A 26949-nucleotide genomic window follows, 5' to 3' on the forward strand; every position below is an offset into this window, starting at 1 on the left:
AAAGGGAATTACTAAGTAGTCTTAGTTTATTTTAGTCTCCATATCTTGATTTAGGTTAGTCATGTTTCCCAGGGTAGTAGTAGCATGGTTAACAGTAGTGGGAATTCTGGAAAATGAATCCTTGAAGGCAAATTTGCATATTGAAGAATTAGACACTTTAAGCAGATTTCTGTGTTTAGCCTTCCCCTTTGAAGAATCTCAAGTAATTTCATGACTTTATCATTGCATATTTAAGAGATGGGTGGGATTTGAATAGGAGAGCGAGATAATTTTCAAAAAAATTTTTCAATGTGAAGCTTTTGTTAAAATGTTAACCCGAAGCAAACCAATATTCAGTTTCTAGAACTAGTCTTATGTTAATCAAGTGAGTCAACAGTGATCTGGTTGCAACACTAATGTTATCTATGACCATCCACACACTCCAAGGAAGTACAACTGTTCTTGCACATTTTGGCTAGTAAGAAAAGGAAGTGCTTATTAGATTTTGTTGTTAGTCTTTTTTGTCCTTAGTTTATGATGCATAACAGATCAAATTCTGCTTAAATAGGCATGGTTTCAATTGAAAATGACAAAAGGAAATTATTTAATTGATAAATGAAAAGCAGAGCATTCCTTCAGAAAAAGAGAAATAGGGTTCCATGTTGTCATGTCAAGACGTGCTTCAAAAAAAAAATAAAAGAAACAACTTTCAGTTGATACCTAGAAACTAATAAAAACCAGCTACCTACTGAAATATTTACAAGCTAAAACAAATAAATAAGTAAGTAAATAAATAAATAAAGGAGCATTCCCATAGAAGGTTAACAGGTCACCAAAAATACATACATCAACAATTAATGTGCATTTTAACTTGTGCCAATTAAAAAAAATACATCACAATATTGGGCCTTCAACACAGAGTTACCTGGTAGCCATAAGTTAATTAGTAACTAACACTTTTCAATATTTCAAACAATAATATTCTTAATAATGCATTGATCCACAATATTAAAACAGGGGCTAATATATAGAGAGTATCAATTGCATGTTGATTAGCTTTTAGAATAATAATAACAAACCTCTGGACTAGAAATAGTTTCTTCATTTCAATGTTTTAAAAAATGAGATATAAATTTTCTACAGTCATACAGCTGGGAAGAGGAGAACACAGGATTCAGTACTAGGTCTTTCTAATGCCTAAATCAATGCTGCTAGTTCCTCATTGGTATTTACATTGTCTTAATATATACACATATAAATCTTGACAAAAGATGATTTCTAAAATGCATGTAGAAAGTCATTATTTAAAAGTGGGGCATTAATGTCATGTAATGTTACCCTCTAAAATACAAATATGTGATCATATCACTTTCCTATTTAAAATTTATTATAGGCTCCATCCACTTAAATCATAACATGAATAAATATACCCAACCTTTGTTATCTGGTTCATTTCCCTTTCTATCTCTGTATCAAGTACTCTATGGCCTAACTCTATCAAACTGGTTACAGTCTCTTAAATATGACATCTTATACCTTTTTACATGATGTTTCCATGATTTGTGGAGCTGTTAAGCCCCTTTTCCATCTTGTAAATTCCCACTGTTAAGACTAAGTTTAGTTGCTTCCTCTGAGAAGCCTTTCTTAATGTCTCTCTTCATAGGCAGAAGTGGTACTTCATTCTTTGAGTACCACAGTAGTTCAAACACACTGAATGATTCTAGTAAGCTAGCCCTTTAAGCATTTTCTCCTTGTCCGCAACTTGAAGGAAGCCATCAAGAACTCCAGTAAGAAATATATTTATTTAAGAGCTTAATATCACAAAGTATATGATATATTGCTACTACATGCAAAGTTAACCTATGTGAAAAGGCAGAATGCAAGATGAACACTAATGGTGAGAACCTATCATTAATAAAAAATGGACACTAATGATGAGAATCTATCATCCACCGCATTGGTGCCAAAATTTGGTAGTAGGTCACAGAAAAGAAAGACAAGATTGAGAGGGTCAAATGACTTTCTGCATTAAACCTATCAGAATTGTAGAACCATATCATACAGATTAAATGTCTACACTCTTTTCTTATATTAAATATTTATTTTACTAAACATCTCAGATATGCTAATCTGTGTCTGGAAAAGGCTTGAACATCTGTATCTAAAAATGAATGGCAGTCTGGAGGGCAAGGTGAGTCACGCGAGTTTATTCTCAGCCCATCACATTTTGACACATTCCCAATATAATGCAATGGGATTCGCACTCCATGACAGGAAGACAGAATCACTGGTGGGGAGCATCATGCTGCAAACCCTGACTCCTACAGGACTCTCAAGGCCGAAAATTAACCTAACTCAAGGGTCTGGGGCAGAGGATCTTTTTATTGCCCTTCACTATTAGATGACACGGAGAAGATTAACAATAGACGAATGAAAAATCCAAATCGTGCTTTGTCAGTTTTCCTATGTACATTGACTTGCCTTCTTCAGAAAAAAGCCTAGAAAGCTCAAGGCATTTTGAATGAAAAGGAATTTTGATTTTCTGTTCTCAAAAACTCAGCTAAAATAAAACCCAGATATTACCAGTTATCAGCCCCAGGAAATCCTAAACTAAGGTGTGGAAATGGAATTGAGATCATTATGCAAATAATTCCCATTCACTATATAGCACAACATGAAATGGAAGGTTGTTATCTGATAAATTTGATCCCTGTTAACTGTAAAAGCAAGTAGCTTTGGCAAATTCACTATCTGCATTAAGGGATGAGGACACAGAGTAACTCCAATATTGCCTTTTTATTATAATCCTCATCAATCTGGTGGATGAAAGCCGGCTTGGAATACTACGGACAAGATGACACTGAATAATACCGCTTTCTGGGGGCATTGTAATATATAACTCACTATGCAGACAGCTGAGGGAGTTGTTGAGGACTCTACAAAGCTAAGGACACTACTGGGCATCCTGGGAGGAGATACTTAGCAGTAAGTACTCACTTCACAATGTGTATGAAAGAGCTTTTGCGGCATTCTAGGTGTGGGTGTGGGTATGAGAAATTATTTTCCTTATAGATTTCTTTCAGAGTATGGTTTAGAAAGCATCGATTTTAGGGACAGGGTTCTAGAATACCTTGGACAAAAGATTCTTCCCGGACATAGAGAAGAGCCAATTTTTCCTCTTTTGATGGAGCTTACCTCTTACAGTTCAGCACAATCTGAAGAAGCAGCAAAAAATGGAGACATGACAGAATGGATAGGGATGGACTCACATCACAGACAACAACAGCACAAATGGAGAAAAATGAATCAGAAGAACGCTGCATGGATGAAAACCACAGAGTATCAGAGCATAGTCAAAAGTGAACATCTAAAGAAAATTTGATACTATTGGTATACCACAGAGAACTTTTACTGGTGGTCCTGAAAGGAAAGTAGGCATATTTAAACTTCTGTCTTATTAGCATGTCTGCTAGATTACCTTTGTATGTTTCATCATCCCACAGAGTGGCTTCAATTCAATTGTTGCATAACTTTATAGTTCTAGACAAGGCAAGAACTGACTTTAACTGGGAAGATTAGATTAACCTAAAATATTCAGTGAAATCTTATGGAATTTGTACGTTTGAAGGTCAAAAATAGTTGAATACTAACAATTTCACGTAGTTCACTCTTATATAAGGTGTTCTCTACAAGGACGACAAAGTTGTTTAGTTAGAGCCACAAAATGTCATTAGAATGTCATTATGCAGCACGCATTTCTCTAACATTCTATGACTAGAAAACTTCAAGCGTTGGCTGCTTCTCCTTGACTTCCTTTGTCACTTTTTCCTGCATTTTATAAGATCTTTATGTATATTGAATGTTTCCTTTATGAAAGTGAAGGAGAGAACTGGAACACTAATTCAAGCCGCTGTGCTTTATTTTGCCTGGGGACTTAGAAAATATTGTTACCAAGATACGATGGTTAATTGAAGGTTATAATTGCAACACATTTCTTTCCCTGAAGGACTATATCTAAACTTATTATGTGAGAAGAAACCTAACTGATTCTGAAAACTCATATAAAAAACACTGGACAGGAACTAACTGTTTTAAAAGATTGAATATTTTATGTGGGTCCTTGGGGAATTACATAGTATTTTTATTGCTTTACAATAAAATATAAAGCTCTAGCTGGCACATGGTACCTATTTATTTAAAACCAATGGGAATAAGCCGTTATTGTGGGTCTGAATGTGCATTGGAACCTCGTTTGCTAGAGTCAGTATTTATTACTTAGCCTGTATTGAATTCTCTGCCTGACTGAGATCATTAAGTAACTGACAGGCTGCCTCTCGGCCCTTGCTCATTTCCACAGTAGCTGTGGGCAACTGAAATCATGTTGTTATCAGGCTAGAGGCAGGCATTATATTTTAGTACATGGTCTAGATGCATAGCCATTTTAACAGTTACTCAGATCACACTAAAATTTTAGGTATCATAAAAACTAAATAAAGTCTTCTGTCTGAAAATATGATGGATTCGGTGTAGAAACAAACTTTCTTTGGTTTAGACTTCTGAAAATACTAAATGAAATATCTCCCAAAGTTCTCATTTTGCTTTTGCTTTTGTTTCTAACATGAGATAATAAACTGCTGGAGAGAAGAAATTACAAGAATGTATAATTCTGGGTGCGGGAGAGACAGGGGTGAGAGCTAGCATAGCAATCATTACCCTGAGGGTTTCTACTGACTGCGGAGAAGCCAGACCCTGGGTTTTCAGTGGGCCATGAGTTAAATGTCTGGGCCCAAGCACAGTGGGAGGTCAGTTCATTCACTCTTATATAAAGCCGACATCCCAGCTGTGAGTTAAGGTCAGTGCATGAATAAGAAAAAGATCTACCCCCACAGAAGTAGGCATGCCCGACTAGACTTGGCTCTGGTCTGGGTAAAGCAGAAAAAAAAAAAAAAGAATAAAAACATTCTTCTATGGACATTCCTAATCAAAATCCCACATTCTTGTATAAGTTTGGACTAGAATGAGCATGACTTCCAGGTCATTTAAAAATAAAAAGAATCTTAGGCTGGTACTGCTTCTGCCTGAGAAAGGAAATGGAAATCCTATCTGGAGGAATATTTTAAATCAGTACTTCTCATATCTTCAAACTTTAGTGTGCATAAGAGTCACTGAGGAATATGGACAAAAATAGATTTTGGGGTTCCTGCCCCAAATATTCTGATTCAGTAGATATGTCGAGGCCTGAAGATTTGCATTTCAAACATGCTCACAAATGATGCTGATATTGCTGATCTGCTAAATAACACTGCTTTTAATACAGGTCTTAAAGAATTCTCACACATAAAATTCCAAGAAGTTAAGTTCACTTGACAAACACATATAAAAATCTACCATGAGTAAGAGTAGAAACAACAAAGTATAGAATCAAAGTCACAAACAGGAGTTATAGGAATTGTACTGATATCAAGTGCATCTAAAGATTAATGTAGATATTGAAATGTATGATGAAGAAATGTTATCAAAGTTGAGCTGCCTCAAATAAAACTTCTACAAATAAAAAGTAGTACTTGAAATTTCAAACTCAATGTATAGATTAAAAGGCTAGATCAAGTGTTTTCAATTTCAGCACTATCACCATTTGTACCAGATAACTGTCTTTTTATGGAGAGTGCACTATGTATTAGGAGATATTTACCAGCATGTTTGTTATCTACCCAGGAGATTTTATGAGCAATCAGGTTGTGACCAAAAAAAATTCCTCCAAACATTGCCAAATGTCTCTTGTTGGGCAAAATTTTTTGTGGTTTAGAACACGGGATTGGACAAAGTTGAAAAGAAAAAACGTGAAATGGAAGACATATCTCAGTAACTTAGGATATAGATTGAAAGAAACAAAGAAATGAAAAATATAAAAGAGAAGCTGTCAAAAACAGAGGATAAAACAATAAGATCTATCATATTCCTTTTCAATTTATAGAAGTAAAGATTAGATAAAATGTGAAAGACATAATCTTTGAAGAGATAATAGTAGAACAATGTGTAGAATAGATGTAATATGCCAATTACATGATTCAGAAGCTTTATGAATCTAAAATAAGAAAAATAATCTAGGAACATCTTAGTGAAACTGCAAAACATAAACAATAAAAATATCAACAATAAAAGCAATTAAAGGGGCAGATTAGGTTACATATATTACTATAAATGAATGTTGGTAAAGTCAGAAGAGAATGGGATAATACCTTTGAAGTACAGAAAGAAAATGTTAGCCTATAATTATAATTGAAGAAAAAGTATCTTTCAAGAATGAGACCAAAATAAAGATATTTTCAAGTATATTGTATTTGCGAGAGCTACTGCTAATTGATCATCACTAAAGAAACTTCTGAAAGGTCTCCTTCAAAAGGACATGGGTCTTAGGAAGAACGCATGAGATTCAAGGAGAAATGGCGAGAGAGAATATGCTAAGATTTTGCGTAAATTTAAAAATAATTCTCCTGAAAATCAGAAACAAATATTGTCTACTTTTTCAATGTTAAAACAAAAACAAGATAGAACTAAATCTTGAATAATAGTTGGGGTTAAAATCCTCTACAGTACTTTACTGTTTGAGGGAAGCATATAGATACTAATTATAGACTTTAAATAAAAAGAGAATACAATAATTTCCAATCTAGTGAAGGAAAAAAAATTAAACAAAGTTAAACCAAACCAAATTAAGAGGAATAAAACTAAATCTATCACAAACTAAAAGAGGATATAAATAGAAATAAGAACACATATATGGGGTGCCTGGGTGGCTCAGTCAGTTGAGCGGCCAGCTTCGGCTCAGGTCATGATCTCATGGTTGTAGGTTCGAGCCCCGCATCGGGCTCTGTGCTGACAGCTAGCTAAGAGCCTGGAGCCCGTCTTTGGATTCTGTATCTCTCTTTCTCTCTGTCCCTCCCCCGCTCAGGCTGGCTCTCTCTGTCCCTAAAAAATAAAATAAAAATATTTTTTAAAAAAGAACACATATATAATGAAATAATGAAAAAATGTGATAAATAGGCAAAAAAGTGAGGTGAATCTATAACAGCAATCATAATTTGTGCAAAGGTACTAAATTTTCCAGAGGAAAAGGTTGTTAAAGTGGTATAAAAAATTCAGCACATGTTTTTTATGAGAGTCCTATCTAAAACACAAACATATAGAAAAGTCGAAAGTAAAGGATGGATAAAAGCACATACGAAGCCAATGTTAACCTAATGCAATGGTTTCATCTGTACTGGAATCAGAAAGAAATCGATCTTCCTAAAAATAAACTGGGTCACTAGCTAATGTAAAAGGCTCATAGCACCAGAATCTTGCCATACTTCTAAACTGCTACTAAATAAATAAAAATTGTCAGAACTACAAGTATAAATGCCACCAAATCTGTCATCAGGGTGAAGATTTAAACACAACTCAGTAATCAACAGATTGAGCAGTAAGAAGTAAATACGAATGGAGATTTGAATAAAAAATATTACCGGAGACTACACATTCTTTTCAACCACAAATGGGACATTTATGAAAATTGATAGTGCTCTAGCTCATAAAGCAAGTCTAAACTAATTCCAAAGAATCAATAGTTAAAAACAAAATTACAAACCAATAGCAAATGGATGCCTAACAAAACCTTGTAATTTAGAAACTGAAACATACACATACACTTCTAAATAACCCATGGGTCAAAAAGAAAAAGAAAAGAAAAGAAAGAGAAAAAGAAAAAGCCCATTAAAAAATTAAAAAATATTTAAAAATAAATTGTAGCAAAACTATAGGTTATCAAAATTTATGTGTTGTTAAAGTGGTCTTTGCGGTAAATTAATAGCTAAGTGATCAGTTTTGAAAAGAATAAATGAAATTATGAGCTAAGCAATCAGCCAATAAGCTAAAAATACAATGAACTCAAAACAAGAGACAAAAATAAAGAGCAAGAAGAAATAAATTTGAGAACAAAGATAACATAGAATCAACAAGGCCATTAAAAAAACTAATAAAATTGACAAATATCTGGCAAGCCTAATCAAGAAAACCCTCTCACAATTTTAGAAATAAAAACAGATAAAATAACTACAGATGTTGCAAAGATTAAGAATAAGAAAATATTTTGATAAATTTTATGCCATAAAAAATGAAAATGTAGATGAAACTGATAAATTACTTAAAAAGTTAAAATTACACTGATTCAGAAAGAAGTAGAACTTTTGACTAACCAATTCAGAAATGAATTTCAGTTATCTCTATATTTATCTGTGGACTCGATATAATTCCAAGAATAAATCAAAGGATTTTCATGAAACCTGGCAACCTAATTATAAAATTCACATGGAAGAGCAAAGAGCCATGAATAGCTTAGGTGATGTTAAAAGTTCTATTAAAACAGAGTAGTTTAACTTAGAGTACAAGAGGAATAGAACATTAAACAAAAACAAAACCCCTTAGAATTACACTCATACATATATGAAAATCTGACACATAATTAAGATAATACTATGAATTCGAAGCAGTAAATGAAATGAATTCTCTGCACATCAGAGAATTAAGTATGAACTGGTAATACATTAGGCTAGCATAATTATTTTCCATGTGGGAAAAAAAAGAATTAAGAAAACAATTTCCTATCTTATACCAATCATATATATATAGTAATTTATAGCTAAAGACTTCAGTGTGTAATGTAATGTAAAACTTTAAAACTTTTAGAAGAAAAAAATAAAAATATGTTTATTACCTTGGGATTTCTTTAAAAAGATATAAAAATTGCTAGCCATAATGAAAATTTTAATGAAACAAATTAAAATCTTCTGTTTATTAAAATTTAGTATAAGGAATTAAATGAAAATAAGCCACAATGTGCGAAATAATGCAGTGTAGAGAACAGAAAATGGATTCTTATTGACAATATCTACACTTTTAAAATTATCAACAACAAAAAAATAAAATAAAATAATCAACAAAATTTAAATAATCCTCCAATAAAAAAATAAACAAAAGACATGAGGTCTTTCGCCCATGTGAAACATGAATGGTAAAAGACCTATAAGGAAACATTTCAGACTTTAGTTTGAAATATAAAGTGTTGTTACTTTAATTCATCAGATTGGTGAAGATAAAAACATTGGACAACAGAAGCGCTGACAAGAACACAGAGCAACAGGGGTACCTGGGTGGCTCCGTCGGTTGAGCGTCCAATTTCAGCTCAGGTCATGATCTCATGGGTTGTGGGCTCGATCCCTGTGTCGGGGTCTGTGCTGACTGTGAGTTCAGAGCCTGGAACCTGCTTCAGATTCTGTGTCTCCCTCTCTCTCTCTGTCCCTCCTCTGTTCATGCTCTTTCTCTCTCTCACTCAAAAATAAATAAATGTTAAAAGAGAGAGAGAGAGAGAGAGAACACAGAGCAATAGCAGCTTCTATTACAATGTTGGTGCCAGTAATTGCTGCTACTTTGAAATACACTTTGGTGTCATATAGTAAAACTATGACTCAGTGTATTTGGAAAACTGTAAATCAAGGTCCATATAGCAGTAATACTCATGAAGGCATCGTTCGAGATAGGCAAAATTAAAAAAAATAAAAATGTCCATCTAACATTGAGTGGATATGTAAACTAACATATTCAAACAAACAAATATCATTCATCAGTGAAAATGAATGTATTAATGCCAAAGCATCAACAAAGATGAACTCAAACGGAACCCTGAAGAAAAAGAAGATGGCAGGATTTAACATAAATGAATTTTGGACTAGGCAAACAAAGCAAAAAGAAACAATGTATTTCTTAGGGATACAAGTGCATGTGTAAAATAAAGCAAGCACAAGAAAGATAAAAACAAAGTTCACGGGAGCAGTGTCTTCTGGGAGGTAGGGGGTGTATGATTAGGGAAGGGAATTCAAGTGATTTTAAAAAACTGGAAATGTCCTATTTTAAGGTAGTGGTGAATATGTGACATTAACATAATTTTTTCTCTTCGACTCTTCATATTTATGATATATATTAGTTTTATGCTACATTTTGCAGTTAGGATCTTTTTTAAAAATTCAATACATAGGAATGGCACTAGAATCAAGTGAATACTTTCATGATTTAGTTTTGGCTATTACTGAATTATTTCAACCTTTCTTATGATTCAAAAGAGAACACAATATGATTTCACTTTGATAGTTCTTCTTATGCATGCATATTCCTATTTCTCTGAAAGAAGCTAATTTGCCTTGATCACCAAGTAGTCGTGTGATGGAAAGCCCCTATGTGGATCAAATTTGATGCAGTGAATCTGAAAGTGTGACTGTATCTGTGGGAACCAGTGTTTCATTTTCTCCAGAAGACTTCCAGTTTATTCTGTTTAACTGCTATAATTCCCAATAGCATTCCCTTTCACTCTCCAAAGTGCCCCAGTTTGGGAAAAAAATAATATATATATAATCATTTCTAAAGCTATCTATTTTTAAGGTTATGTAATTTACCAAGAATTAGGTTTTCTCCATGCCAGACCAGAAAGAATTCTATATCACTGACTTTTTTTGCATTCTTGGAATTTCTCCTACTGCAAAATAACATTATTACTAGTGTTATTCATGCTAATAAATTAGATGTCACTATCTCTGTACATGTTATATATTCAGCTGAATAAAAAAGGATAGAATATTTCATCTGAAGTATGAAGAAAGCAGAATATTTCGTCTGAACTACACAGAAAAAAGAAGTGCTTTTTGTTAGAACTGTTTAATTTTTCCATTTTTGTGCTTGTAGATTACATACACCTGGAGACAAAATGAGTTTTTTCCAAAACGTGTCTTTTCTAAAATGCTTTACAGTTGTGTCTATTAAATTTGTACTAAAACGGAAGAGCATGAGCAGAGCTGTGCTGGACTTAAAATTAAACCAATTATCCCCAAGTTGAGTAGTCAGAGCAATGACAAGAGAATTGTTTAAAGTCCAAACTGCAGAAAGACTTGGAATGTTGACATTCCTAACATTTCTTTCATTTAATGATACTTTTTAATTCTGAAGAAAATTGCCAATTTAAAAGAGTCACATTTACATCCTATGATTAAGGCAATAAAACAAGGAAAACTGTTCTGAAATAAAACTTACAGCAGAATGCAAAAATTGGGTTTAAGCTGCAGTTCAAAATAAATACAACATCCAACAGAAGCAAACAATAAAGGAGAGAAGGAAGAAAGTGTTGGGATGAAATTTGATGATGAAATGAACACATTTATCTTTCCTTCCTCTCCCAAATCCCATTTGATGAAGTGGTAGAATCTAGAAGTATGCTTATATCTGTATCTATAACTGGATTTGGGTCAATCAGCAACCTACCTATCTATGTCATTTATATTTACACCTACCTTTATCTATATTTCTATATTTATATTTCTATATGGTAGAAATACAGATATTTCTATATTCATATTTCTATTTGTTATATTCATACATATATAGATATATGACAGAAACCACAAATGCATTGTAAAACACATAAAGCATATTTTAACGGTGAGACATTTCTGAAAGCCAGGAGGCAGATGAAATCAGACACTAAGTGAAGCCAGATACAGGAGAAATGAAGCTAAAAATACATTTAGTGAAGGACATTTATGAAAGTTAGAGTAATTCTGAGAAACTCTTAGCCCAGACGAACAGGTATGAAGAACTGCACTTGTCATACCGGTGCAAACGACAGTAAACACAGAAGGCTACTTTGTTTCAAGCCCACAGGACACACAGCTCTGTTCCTCTTCCTCAGGATGCTCATCAGAATTCATCAGTGACTTCAGTTCTTTCACTTTTCCATATTTGAGAAATTGGTTTTTAAGTGTGCATGTAGTTGAGGACTATTCTCTGAGCTGGTTCCTTTTCTCTCATATAAACAAGGCAATAAACGTGAAGATGCTTTACAAACTATCAAGTATAATGAAAATGTTCCTATGGTCATCCACCACCACCACCACCACTGTTGTTACCTATCTCTTTTATTCAACTAATGGGTTCTACCTGGATCTCTTTTATTCAACTAATGGGTTCTACCTGGATTCTTCATCTGATAATGGAAATGACTACACTCCTTTAAACCTTTACTTATTTTGATATCTGGAGTTCTGACCTCTGACCTCTGTGTACTCCTTGAATCAAAGACCTTGAATCAAAGACTCAGATATGAAAGGGAATCATACAAACCATCCACTTCTTGAGGTCCCTAAATAGTGGCCCCCACTGAATCCAGTCTAGTGACAAAGAGCTAACACCTTCTTAATGGAGCTACCCCATCACTGGACATCTACAATGATCAGAAAATGCTTCTTTTCTTTGAGACTCAAAGACACTGCTTATAAGTATCTAACCCCTTTATTTTATTTTTTACCATGAGACTTATAAGATTGAGAAGGCCAAGCAGGGCCAGAATAGTTTCCAAAGCAGAGGAGGAAAGGAGAATCTACTGGTCTGGCAATAGTGATATTTTGGGGAAGTAAAATAAATTTTAAGTTTTCAAAGGCATTCAGCCCAACTTAGTGGTAGGGGTCAAGCTACAGGGAGGAAAAGAGTGTACTTGTATCTGGAAACCCCTCTACCCTCATCTCCCTGAAAACTTTAGGCATTGTAGCAGTTGGAAATCAAATAGGTGTGAAATCATTTGGTGGAAAAGGATGAAATCTCAACACCCAAGAGACTTGATTATCAAAGTATTGATCAGTATTCCTCCTAAAATAATCTCCATTCAGAAACCAGTATTGGGACTGTTTTTCAAATCCTTAAATGCTTTCTTTGTGACAAGCCTCATATTTCTCCCATGCCCACATATCTTACATAATTCCTAAGTATTCCATATAGGAGGCAATTATTCTGTTTTTATAACATCAATAAACATTAATAAAAGTAATAAGTTCAATTACTTGACTAAAAAGTCTCATTTTGCCAGTACTAATGCATTAGTTGAAATTGAATTCTTTTTGTTTGTTTTTTTCCTATTTTTTTTTTTAATTTCTTTTTGAGACAGAGAAAGAGCCTGAGCAGGCAGGGGCAGAGAGAGAGGGAGACACAGAATCAGAAACAGGCTCCAGGCTCTGAGCTGTCAGCACAAGGCCCGATGCAGGGCTCGAACCCACAAACGTGAGATCATGACCTGGGCCAAAGTCAGAGGCTTAACCAACTGAGCCACCCAGGCGCCCGGAGATTGAATTCTTAACAGTTTTGTTTTCATGGATGGGTTTTGGGAGGAATCTATTGACCTCCTGATATTATATGCCTTATCCAATTTGAAAAGAGTCTGTGTCCAAAGTGTTAAGAATCGCTGGTTTAGTGGGGTCCCTGCATGGCTCCGTCAGTTACAACTTTGGCTTAGGTCAGGATCTCATAGTTCATGAGTTTGAGCCTTGTGTCAGGCTCTATGCTGAGAGATTGGAGCCTGGAGCCTGCTTCAGAGTCTGTGTCTCCCTCTCCCTCTCTGACTCTTCCCCACTCATGCTCCATCTATTCTCTCTCATTTAATCAATGAACATAAAAAAAAAAAGAAATACTGGTTTAGAGAGTGAATATGTGGTATGAACCTCTGGAAAACAGTATGGAGGTTCCTCAAAAAGTGATCAATAGAACTCCCCTATGACCCAGCAATAGCATTGCTGGGGATTTACCCAAGGGATACAGAAGTGCTGACACATAGGGGCACATGTACCCCAATGTTCATAGCAGCACCGTCAACAATAGCCAAATCATGGAAAGAGCCTAAATGTCCATCACCTGATGAATGGACAAGAAGATGTCATGAATATATACAATGGAGTATTACATGGCAATGAGAAAGAATGTGGATGGACCTCGAGGGTGTCGTGCTAAGCGAAATAAGTCAGGTGGAGAAGAACAGATACCATATATTTGCACTCATAGGTCTAACAGAACAGGAGAACCTAATGGAGGACCTTGGGGAAGGGAAAGGAGGAAAAAGAGTTGGGGAGAGAGAGGGACGCAAAACCTGAGAGACTATTGAATACTGAAAACGAACCGAGGGTTGAAGGGGGAGGGGGAGGGGGGAAAAGAGGTGGTGGTGATGGAGGAGGGCACTTGTGGGGAAGAGCACTGGGTGTTATATGGAAACCAATTTGACAATAAACTGTTAAAAAAATAAATAAATAAACATTAAAAAAAAGAACATTCTCTCTCTCCAAATGTGTGCAAGCATAGAATATTGGTTCTGCCTATGGCATTACCTATAATTTTGCAATATGACTTTTTTAAAAGGAGGAGACAATTTGGTAAACTGATAACTAATTTAGATAATGCTAATTGTATTGCTTGGAAGATGATTAGTAGAGTTAAAAAAATAAATAAAAAATAAAGTTGAAAACTTCCTATATTTTCTGATTATGAATTCATCATATATTCGTGTGTAAAAGAACCTTTTTAAAACATTCGAATGCTATTGGACCATTAACAATAATTTACAATCTTCTTTATTCTGGAGACCATATTCATCTAATGTATAAAGAGATACTCTGATTTATTATTTATATGTATATATATATTTATTTCTATCTCTATCTATCTATCTATACAAATATACAAAGAAAGCATATGGTCTTACCACAAGAATCTTGGATGAAATCAGAAGATTCTGCTCTAAATCCAGTTTTAGTACTGACTGGCTGATATGACCTTGAACAAAACCACCTTGGCTCTTGTTTTCTTGTGTGAAAATGTTTGAATGAAAAGATTTCTCAATAAAGTTTATTGCATAATATATACTTATGTGCAGATTTCAGCTTAGTACCTCTGAAAGAGTTTGGAACCTACCTAGGCTTTAACCAGCAACTAAAGGACAACCTATTATCTCTGTCATCAGGTGCTTATTTGACTAGTAGTTGTGTAAATGCTATCAAGCCATCATTTTCCAGGTTGTATGTGTCTATATCTTTCTATCAATTTTTCAACAAGTTGAAATAATATGATTTGTTAGTATCATTTTCCAAAATCTCATTAGGCAGTTGCTTGAGAAATTTGATGCCCCACTTTGTCTAAAAACCTCCCAAAGTAGTTATAACTTAAGGATTGACACAAAAGATAGATATGACAGTACTTTGGAAAATTACAGTTTAAACCATCTCCCTATAAAGTGCTAATGCACTATTCTTACTGTGAGTTCAACTAACTTCTGTCATCTTTACTTTCTTACTTACATTTAAATTATCATATATACAATACAGAATTTATTATTTTTTATTATTTATTATAAATTTATTATTTGTTATTATTTATTATGTTTTAAAATAAGTTCCTATAGTTATCGTACATAATTTTAAATGAGACAACCAAAATATAGTCTTTAAAGACACACATAGGTCTAATCTGGCTTTATCCTTTCTAGCTGTGTAGTCCTGGCCTGTTAGTTGGTCTTTCTGGGCTTCAATCGTTTTTTCCTTTGGAAACAGTAGGCACACAATAAATGTTAATCATTAGTTTATCAACCTTACAATGCTGTACATAAAGAAGGCTGGAGGGGTGGCTGGGTGGCTCAGTGGGTTAAGCATGGGACTTCGGCTCAGGTCATGATCTCACAGTTTGTGAGTTCCACCCCCATCTCAGGCTCTGTGCTGACAGCTCAGAGCCTGGGGTATGCTTCAGGTTCTGGGTCTCCCTCTCTCTCTGCCCTTCCCCCACTAGCACGCTGTCATCTGTCTTTCTCTCTCTCAAAAATAAACACTAAAAAAAAAAAAAGAAGTCTGGAAAATGGATCACTATGCAAATATGAGCTTCATAGGGAAAGGTTCAAAACAGGTTGAGTTTTGTTGCATCATTATTAACAGCTAGCACCATGCCTGGCACATGGGAAGCTCTCAATAGATATTGGTAGAGTTAATTAATTATTATATGATGAGTATCTTTTAAGCTGCTTTTTAATTCCACCACTCATGCCATTTGACATAATTATTATGTAGAGAACTGCCCCTTCTCTGTGACAACATCCACTCTAAAATTACTTACTATGCAGAGAGGGACCAATGAGTGTTCTCCTCACCATTACTGCCATCTCATTATTTCCCTGTTATTCTGACCTCCTTCTATTCTCTAATCAAATCCTGCTGCTTCCACTGCTAACCAACATCATGTAGTGGTGTCTGTCATTTTATACCCTGTCAACACTTTCTAATCTTTACAAATTTGATAGAATAAAGGAATTTATGGACATGTTAATGAGCATTTTTAAGTGCAAATAAGATGGGGCATACTTTATTGGGTGTTAGTATTTTTGGTGAACTGGCTGTTCATGTGCTTACTCCTAATGTGAATGTTCAATTGTTTTACCTCGCCTTATAAATTCGTTACATTTATTTATTTTGATCTGCTCCTTTTGGAATAAGTCAATAGTGATTTAAAAAAATCACTGTATAACTCAAAGGAGTGACAGGCTAGTTACCACTCTCCCACTTAAAAAGCAAGGGATTGGCTCCTTGCCTTGTCAAACTTTTGCTTTAGACACAGGGGCCTTGTTTGTGATTAATTGCCACCAGCCTCAGCTCTCCTGGAGGCTCATGATTCTTCACATTTAATAGTCATCAAAGCATACATCAGTACACATGGAGCATTTTGGAATTCACAAATATTCACAAAGGCCAATATCCAGGAATGGGAAACTAACTGAAAAATCTTATACAAGTTATCATTTTGTATGATTATAGTGGTATTTGTGTTTCAGGCTTAAGTGAAACCACATGTCTTGTTGGTCACTATCCTGGGAGCAAAAGCTGCAAATGTTATAGAAAAAAATGTCATAAATTACATGATTAGGTTTGGATTATTTTCCAAGGCAAAATATGTGTGGCCAATGGTCAGTTATTCATGAGCTATAAAATCTGGAAAAGGGATCATTTTATAGGCAGGCTTAACATTTTTTCCTTTTTTAAAAAAAAGTCTATTTTAGTTTGTATTTTTAAAAAGAGAAAATAAAAGACTTTTATTCTTGATGCTTATTTGGTATTGAGTACCCAGTATTTATACAGTGTATAAGGAATTTATTAAACCAGAGGTAAATAAAGGAAATTGAGACACTGAGTTCAAAACTCATATCTGGGCCTAGTTTACATGACAGAAACCCTTCCTAAAGAAGATCCACTTTATTTAAACCCTTACATGTGTATATAATATCATAAAGTTCAAAGCACTTCTGCACAATGAACTTAAATTGATCTTTCCTTCGTATCTTTCTGCCAATTCATAGATATTTAAACCAAGATTCAGAGATGTTTAAGTACTAATACATGACAGACCTAAAACTAATACAAAATAATAATGACCTACTGTACTGGAGCAGTTACCTTATCAGGCACTGTGATGAGGGCCTTCTATTTCATGGTTCATTTAATCCTCACACTAGCCACATGAGGTAGATAGGTTATTATTACTCTTACTTTCATTTTACAGAAGTTCATCTAGTAAATGTCAGAGTGATTTTGATCCAGGTAGTTAGCTCTCATATCCTTTCAATCATGATGCTATACAGTCTACTTCTTAGTGCATATTTATTAAAATTTTTCCTTTTCTTTTTTCACCTCACCACCTTTCTTCCTCCTTTTACCATTAATGCTGAGGAAAGGAAACAAAGCCCCACAAAAACTATATGATCATCTCAATAAATGTAGAAAAAGCATTTGACGAAGTAGAATATCCATTCTTGAAAAAAACTCTCAACCATGTTGGTTTAGTGGCAACATTCCCCAACATCATAAAGGTCATACACAAAACACCCACAGATGACATCATACTTAATGGTGAAAAACTGAACTTTTCCTCTAAGATTAGGACCAAGACAAGAATGTCCACTGTCATTACTTTTATTCAACAAAGTATTGGAAGTCCTAGTCATAGCAATCAGACAAGAAAAAGAAATAGAAAGCATACAAATTGGAGAAAGAAGTAAATCTTTTACCATTTGCAGATGACATGATACTATATATAGAAAACCCTAAAGAGTCAACCAAAAATCTACTAGAACTGATAAATAAGTTCAGTAAAGGCACAGGATATGAATTTAATATACAAAAATCTGTTGCACTTCTATGTACCAGTAATGAAGTGCATATTACACCCAAAATAATAAAATACCTAGAAATAAGCTTAGGCAAGAAGGTGAAAGACCTGTCCTCTGAAAACTATGAAGCATTAATTAAAAAAGATAACTCCACAGATAGGGTTAAGATGAGGGACTCATGCTTTCCTCCATTAGTAGTATTAATTGTAATGGGGGACAGAGTGGGGAAATTCTTCTAACAACTTACAAGATCCAATGCAGCTGCCAGGATGGAAGCATCAGGAATTGTCCCTGGCTCACAGCAGTTTAACAGAAATTGAAAGCGCTTCATGCCTTGTCGGATTGCTCCAAGATTCACCACATTTTTGCTTTTTCCACCATCTTGGTTGGGAGACAGATGGTCATCGAAACTGTGGCAACCTGTAGGGGGTTTCCCATGGTGGAGGAATGAAGGAGAGAGAGTATAATGATCATAGGTTGAAAAACAGCTTCAAAGTTATAACAGCGTGTTTTCTGTAGTGTTGGCCTGAAAACTTTCTTCGACTCCACCTCCTTCCTTTCCATCCTAATGCCTGATTTAGATGTACCATGGCTTTTGAGAATCCGGTGACACATAGTATATGCGTGTGCAGAGTTTTACATAAACATAGGATCTGATCATTTTGCTACCAGGTCTTCTCTCTAATACTGGCAAGAGCTCTTAGTATATTTAAAGTAATTCTTCCTGTAATCGACAACTAACTTCTATTTTAGAAAAGATGCAATCCCTGTGCAATTTCAAATCTGTTATTAAGAACAGGAACTTGATATCTCAGTTATAATACTGACTTTTGCTGTTGTAAAGAATCTTAGATATTGGTCATTTAATTCCAGGATTTCTAAATCTGGCTGTATATCAAAATTACCTGTAAGTCTGAATCTCATCCAGACTTTCAGAATCAGAATTTTTAGAAGTGGAGTGTAGGAATTTGTGCCTTTGTATGCCTCTCAGAAAATAATGAGGCAGCCAGCCTGACCCAGCCCTGTGGCCAGAGATTTGGGAGCCACGGATCCCTCCCCACACTTATTTTCCCATAATTTAGCTGCCTATGAATAGGTTTCAGTCTAGAGGTTATTAAATATAGAATATCAGGTCTCATCACTAGAGATTTTGATTCTATGTGTGGGGGATATGCATATTTTAACAAACACACCACATGATTTATTGACTGTAGAAAGAAAAAATGTTACAAAGTATTGTTTTTCATTACTTTTATCCATCAGCACATTTTATTTTATTTATTTATTTATTTATTTATTTTTTGTGTAAACACTAGAAATTTATTTTTTTACAGTTCTGTAGGCTGGAAGGTCTAAATCAAAGGGCTAGCAGGGTAAGTTTCTACACAAGCCTCCCTCCTTGGCTTTTACAGAGCTGCCTTCTCCCTGTGTTTACACATGGCCTTTCCTCTGTGTATGCATGGGAAGAGACCTATGGTCATGGGGCTCGAAGTCACAATCTCAAGATCAAGAGCCACATAATCTATGCACTGAGCCACCATGGTGTCCCTTCCCTCTCATTTTAAGGCATCAGCACATTTTAAAAACCTAAATACCTCCTGACTTTACTATAGCTTCTAATACATATCTTGAAAAAGTTTCCTATATAAAGGTATTATATTGAATATTGTTTTTAAAACCCCACCCAAGCCCCCTCTCAGGATTCTGAAATGTACCTGTGATATCTGAGAATACACCACGAGAATGAGGATCACTAACTTAGAGCTTACCTTAATTTCTGCTCACACCACTCATTTGTGGTTACAACTCCAGGTTCTCACTGAGAAGCCACAGACCTGATCTCTAGAAATGTCAACTATTCTGTTAAGAATACCCTGATCCCTTCTACCTATTTCCCTACATTTCCCACCTGCTGCTTCAGCGCAAGGCACACGTATGTATGTCTGAGATTTATTGTAAAACACCTTTAAAAAGCATGAAAGATAGATGAAACAAATATGGAAATTTTTGATCGTTCTTGCAAATGGGTGGTGACTATTTGGAATCCATTAGACCATCCTTTTTGCTCTTTGTCTATGTTTGAAAATTTGCATAAGTACAAAAAATGCCTCATAATATAATTAAAATATCATTATCAAAGTTTCCCATGTTTCATTCCTTATGGGCATATTTCCTTTTCAGATGCAAATGTTCCACATTCAAAATTCTATATTCAACACCTTCAGCACTTTTTTCTTCCAGTTAGTGTGACATATTTTGTATCAATTGCGAAATGAAGTAGCTCACAAAGAATCTGATGGTGGAAAAATCTGGAAGACAAAATCTCAAATGACACGAAGGAGGCAGAGCTAAATGCTACCGATAAGGAGGAAACACTTCCTGGACAGCTGCCTTTCAAAATGTTCCTCTGTTCCCTGGGCATTATCAGAACTGCCAGAACCAGTAACTTCCTGCAATTTCTCTTATCTATGTGTCACTTTATTAGTCATTTATATATAGCCCTTTAAGTTGCACGTATCAGGAGGAATCTCATCTGTTAGAACCTTAGCAGTTCCTTTAGCTTTGAATTTAAATATACCCCAAGTAATATATTTTTAAATAATTCCAATTGTTTTACTATTTGTTACTATAACTAAGATTTATTAGGTGATAACATTAGGTGATCAGAGCTTCAAATTTGTAGTAGACCTAATATATAAGACAGGATGTGTGATCAATAAACTTATTCTTATTTAACTGATTTATTAAGGACAGTTGCCATCATCTTACTAAAGGAGGCATTAAAAATAATAAGAATCATTTTTCTCAATACTTATTCAACAAGATAACAAATTCTAAAAGAAAACTGCTTAATATTACCAAAGGAAGTACTATTTTGATCAAAAGAACTTCAGAAGTCTAAGTAAAATAATGAAGAGAAAAGTGATAAAAAAAATCTTTTTCAGGAAGAACCTATATTCTTTGCTTCTCAGAATGATGGATATTTATTTCAGGTATGAAGATCAGCAGAATCCTATGAGTTCAGGACATAAGAATCATGCCTGTAAGAAAAAGCTATTTATAATGGAAAATTTCCATTGTATCTATATAGCATTAGTGGATAGCCATGTATTTGTTACCATTTTTTTCACTTAGTACATCCCAAATATTGTATGAAATATTTTATAATTTACTTTTTTGTAATAGCCCTATAAGATACATCTTCAAAGATGATAAAAAAAAAAAAGAGAAAGAGAGAGAACAGAGTCGTAAGAACACAGACAGAGAGATACAGAAAGGACAGGTTAAGTAGCCTAATCTATATTCATGCAGGAAAAAGTTATCAGGCCAGGATTCAGATCCAGACCTAATGACACCAGCCCACACTCTTACCATTATGCCACACGGCATCCTCGGAATACACAACTATTTATGTTAGGGAGGTTAGAGTTTTCTATGTTGCTGAGGGTAGAGATTATGTCAGGAAAACTTATAGTAGGAAATAAATCAACATTGTTCATGTTACAAACTCATTGTAAAATTGTTCCCAGTTGGTATTCTATATTGTAATATTAAAAGAAATGTCAAAAAGTAATTTGACTATCAAAAATACATCTCCTGTCAATCTTTTACATAAACCTACTGGAATATAAGGATGCCTCTTGTCTTCCTTGGACATAATGATTAATTTTTTTCCAGCACATTCTAGTTGCACTTATTTACTATTTTTTTTACCTTAAATTTACTGACATATAAGTTATAATTTTGTATAGAATACAGTTTTTATAACCTGTTAAATTTTAAAAGGGGATATTTCAAAATATAGTACTTCTTTAAGCATCATTTCCTATGAAATTTATAGCAGAGTTGAGCACAAAGAAGATATTTAGTAAATTTTATGAATTACTTGAAGAAAAACACATTTAATAAAATATCTTCCCTCAAAGACAATGTGATTTCTAAAGTGAAATATCCTTAGTGAATATGAAAACATAGAAGAAAAAGCTTATTATAAATGCAATTTCAGTGTTGTTAAATGTTCAAATATATTTTTCATTTATTGAATAATTTTTTAGATTCTATTTTTTATGCCTTTTTTTAAATTTTTGAGAGAGAGATTGAGAGTGTGAGCAGGGGAGGGTCAGAGAGAGAAGGAGTCACAGGATCTGAAGACAGGGTCCAGGCTCTGAGCTAGCTGTCAGCACAGGGCCTGACATGAGGCTCGAATCCACGAACTGTGAGATCATGACCTGAGCTGAAGTCGGACGCTTAACCAACTGAGCCTCCCAGATGCCCCAATGTTTTAGATTTTAAAGCAATCCTAGTGGCTATTGCATTTTATCTTAACTTGAATTTTGAGTACTACATTTATATTAAAGGTAAGAATGCATGATGCTTGTTTTCTTTAACAACTTTAAAGAAACAGAGACAATATACAATTAAATTAAAATAATTGAGAAAGAAAAGGACAATATATCTAAAATGGATGCACAGGAATCATGTATGCATGTGGATTGGAAAGAAAGAAGAAAGGAAGGAAGAGAGAGAGAAAGAAAGAAAGAGAGAAAGAAAGGGAGAAAAAAGATAGGCAAGAAGCAGATTCAGAGATAGAGAGATGTTCACAAGGCCAAGGGCAATTAGTTGTTGCAAATTACAATGCAGTATGATTAATGCAGAATGGTTTTTTAAAGCTTTTTAAAGAGCTGGGATATCTGGGTTCTGTAAAAGACCCCAAAGGAATTGTCTCACAGAAAACCTTTTATAATCTTTTTTTAATTTTTAAAAGTTTATTTATTTTTGAGAGAGAGAGAGAGAGAGCAAGAGAGGGAGCAAGCACACACACAAGAGCAAGGGAGGGGCAGAGAGAGGGGAAGAAAGAGAATTCCAAGCAAGCTCTGCACTGCCAGAGCAGAGCCTGATGCAGGGCTTGAATCCATGAAATGGGAGATCATGACCTGACTCCAGATCAAGAGTTGAACATTTAACCACCGGAGCCACCCAGGTGCCCGTATGATTCTTAATTAGCCAGAGAACATGGGCAAAGAATAATGGTGATGTGTAAGCTATCTTCTCTTGCTAGTCAAAAGCACATAAAATCGACATAGCAGTCTTAGATTTTATGGTTTGTCTTCTATATACCCAGAAAGAGACAGTCTCATTGTAGATACTGCTGACACAAACTGATCCCAAAGTCAGACTTGATTATCAATATTCTATATCAGAGTTTTTGACCATTTTTCTACCATTCTTTTTGATTTGTGCATGAAATATAAAAATATGTAAAATAATATGTAAAACTCTGAAATATCATGAGGATTGAAAAGAGTCTATGAGAACTGAAAATGACAAAGGTTCTGGGTTGTTAGGAAGGTTCTTGAAACCATAGACTAATAACTGAGGTATACCCTAGCCAAATTCTGTAAGAGATAATTAGATAAACAGGAACATTTTTTTAAACAGAAGTAATCATAGGAATCACTGTGGTTTCATGAGGAATACATTGTATTGAACTAAGCTGCAGATTACCTTTAGATAGAGTTGTAAAGATGTGAGATTTTTTGGGTAAAATCTAATGATGTTTTTATTATGAAATGGGAAAATGTTTGCTAAATGCTAGTAAATTAAGTATACGGTTGGCTGAAACACTGTACCTACAAATTGTTAATTAATACAAGTCAATTATATTGAGGTTACAGAAGAGGTTATATCTTTATATTTGTCCCAGGCAGTAATAATATCAACAATTTGGATGAAAACAGGGAAATATATATGTCTCTGCAGATGAATACTTATAGCACAATTGTAAAGAAGAAAAGATTCCAAATTCAACTTGGTTTGGGTCCTGTCTCTTAATTTCTTTCCTAGGCATATGACTTAACCACTTCCCAAGTTAATGAAACAATAAATTTTATTTTTCTTATTTTTTAATTTTTAATGCTTATTTATTTCTGAGAGAGATAGAGTTCAAGTGGGGGAGGAGCACAGAGACAGGGAGATACAGAATCTGAAGCAGGCTCCAGGCTCTAAGCTGTCAGCACAGAGCCTGATGTGGGACTTGAACTCACAAACTGTGATATCATGACCAGGGCTGAAGTCGGTTGCTTAATGGACTGAGCCACCCAGATCCCTCTAAATTTTATTTATTTTGAGATGAAAATTAATAATGGCTATATTAAAATTTAGCATGATTTTCATTCATGTGGAGGAGAACGTTAATCCAAAATTCAGTACAAGCCAACTATGTGATGTAAAAATTGATAATGCAAACTTAAACTGTGCTCATTCACTTGCTATGTCCCTGGAGCTTAATAGTTGCACTATTTATTACACTGATCAAAGTCAAATATGGTGTATTGCATTCCGTCTGAAGCTCCATATTTTGTAAAGCATATCATGTGACTAGAATGCACAGTAAAGTGGAATTAGGATGGTGATGGATCTAGAGACACTTCCATGTAAGAGAGGAAAATGACTCAGAAATCTTTAACCAGCAGAAGTGAGATCAAAAGAGAGAATATGAAATAGATAATAGGCAAAACTAGCATTATATGTGTACATGTGTGTGTTTGCCCAGAGATGTCATAACTGGAACCAGTGAATCAAATTTATGGATGAGAATATTTTCAGAACGTAAGGAAAGACTTTCTAAGAATTAAAACTGTCTAGTTCTTTTTTTTTTTTTTTTTTTGAGAGACAGAGACAGCACAAGCAGGGGAGGGGCAGAGAGAGAGGGAAACACAGAATCCCAAGCTGGTTCCAGGCTCTGAGCTGTCAGCACAGAGCCCAACACAGGGCTTGAACCCATGAACCGTGACATCATGACCTGAGCCAAAGCAGGAAACTGGATGCTTAACTGACTGAGCCACCCAGGCACCCCTGTCTAGTTCTGAAACAAGTTGCTTTGTAAAGTAATAGGCTCCCCTCAGTGGAAGTGTTCCGAGGGTGGCTGGCCCCGTGCAGGGATATAATGTGCAGAATTTCTAAGTGGATAGGTGGATGGATAGCTGAAGGTTCTTTAAAGCTCTGATATTTTAACAAAGAACAAATAGCAGAAGGAGAGGTTCTTTTTAAACCTAGTGTCTCCCATAAATGTCTATTGAACAAAATTGATAAGAAATTGAGAAGCTATAGTAGAATAACACACATATAAGAAAGAAGTGAATAAGAAATCAATGGAAATAGAAAATGGACCATTTTATCTAAACAAGTTTTTGTTCTGTGTGATGAAAACTAGATGTGATTCTTAGGCTGCATGACATTTACCAAGACGTTTGAAGAAATTCTCCTCTTCATCTCTTCCATTTTCCATTCCACTCCCTGGCCCACCTTCAGAAAGTTTCACGGCACTGGTAAATTTGACCTGAGGAAATAAAGAAAGTAGTGTGATGGGTAAATCCAAAGGCAATTCTTTGTGTTTATACTAACCCTTGCCATGAAAAATTAGTTGTTTAGAATATGAAGATTACTTTAGTTCTTCAGACTTCCACATTCAATGAGTCAGTATCGTGTATTCCTATATACCAAAAAGACATCACTTATAATTGTAATTTGAAGGAGGATCCAGCCCTAGATTGAAAATAAATAGTCAGGCACTATGGAAATAATTCAGTGAATAAACGAGATGTTCTTAGAGTTTAATTCTGATAAAATCCAAACTCAAATTTAGGAACAACAAGCCATAGTCATCTTTTAAAAAAACCACACCACAATTGAGAATGAGACCAAACTGGAAGACAGCCAAATCGAAGGTTTCAAATTTTTATGAACAACAACAACAACACTGTATCACTGTATAAATTAATTCATAAAGTGCCTTATAATTAAAGTGAAATCACATGTTTGTTTGTTTTTTCCCAAGGAATTAAAATGTGTTCTTGGTCTTGTCCTTAGATCAAGAGTACTTAAAGGTTTCAGCAAGCAAGGAATCTATAGGCCTCACATACTCTCAATATTTGGCCAATATTTTAGCAAAACAAAATGTAAAGGAGCATATGTATTTTCTAAATGTCTTATGATGTTGATATATTCTTTATATAATTTCAAACTATTAAAACATATAGAAGAAAACTGGTTTTAGTGAGATCCAAAGCAGAAAAGATATAAGCAAATGATTTATATATAAGGAAATGTAACTCTTACCATACACTAAAAATTATAGTGTGGATCATGCACAGGGAAGGCTTTGTAGGAAATGGATTTCACTGAGAATAATTCATTACCTTTTCCAAATAGTATGCTGTTACAATGCTGAATTGTACTATGAAGAAGCACTTAAGGGGAAAAATCATCCTGAATTTCTTTATTCTTTTCAATAGGGAGAATGGTTCAGGTGGTTGCAAAAGCAATAGAAAGAGGATGAATGGATACATGTTTTAATGCATAAGAGGAAACATTAGAAGAATACCAGATAGTTGGGTAGGAGTTTGAGATGTCAGGAATTTCATATGTGTGTTAAAAGTTTAAAATAACTGAGAAATACTCATCTGAATGCCTTTCATTGGTCTTTTCTGATTGCTGTGGCTAAGATTTCCAGTACTTTGTCGAATAAAAGTGGTAAGAGCGGAAATCCGCTCGCAACAACATGCATGAATCCAGAGGGTGTAATGCCAGGTGAAGTAAGTCAGAGAAAGACAAATGACTTCACTCATACGTGGAATTTAAAAATCAAAACAATGAACAACAAAATAAGAGACAAAAAAACCAGGCTCTTAAATACGGAGAACAAACTGATGGTTACCAGAGGGGTGGTGGGTGGTGGGATGGGTGAAGTAGGTTTATGAGAATTAAGAGCACACTCATCATGATGAGCACTGAGTAATATATAGAATTGTTGAATCACTCTATTGTACACTTGAAAGTAATATAGCACTGTCTGTTATTGCACTGGAATTTAAAATAATAATACTAAATAAATAAATAAAGTTAAAACTGAACAACAACAAAAAATAGCT

The 26949-nt window shown here is 34.6% G+C and overlaps 1 protein-coding gene across 1 annotated transcript in view; it reads right to left on the reverse strand.

Annotated features, from left to right (window-relative positions):
- The window catches only part of UNC80 (unc-80 homolog, NALCN channel complex subunit), a 221640-nt gene that overhangs the window by 121759 nt on the left and 72932 nt on the right, over window positions 1-26949 (reverse strand). The window contains exons 21-22 of the mRNA XM_029933277.1: window positions 25262-25358; window positions 18267-18439 (exon numbers count right to left, since the gene is read on the reverse strand). Of these exons, the coding sequence (XP_029789137.1) occupies window positions 18267-18439; window positions 25262-25358 (270 nt within the window). The remainder of the gene's footprint in view (window positions 1-18266; window positions 18440-25261; window positions 25359-26949) is intronic.

This window comes from Suricata suricatta, chromosome 3, assembly GCF_006229205.1.
Source record: "Suricata suricatta isolate VVHF042 chromosome 3, meerkat_22Aug2017_6uvM2_HiC, whole genome shotgun sequence".
NCBI classification, from domain to species: Eukaryota; Metazoa; Chordata; class Mammalia; order Carnivora; family Herpestidae; genus Suricata; species Suricata suricatta.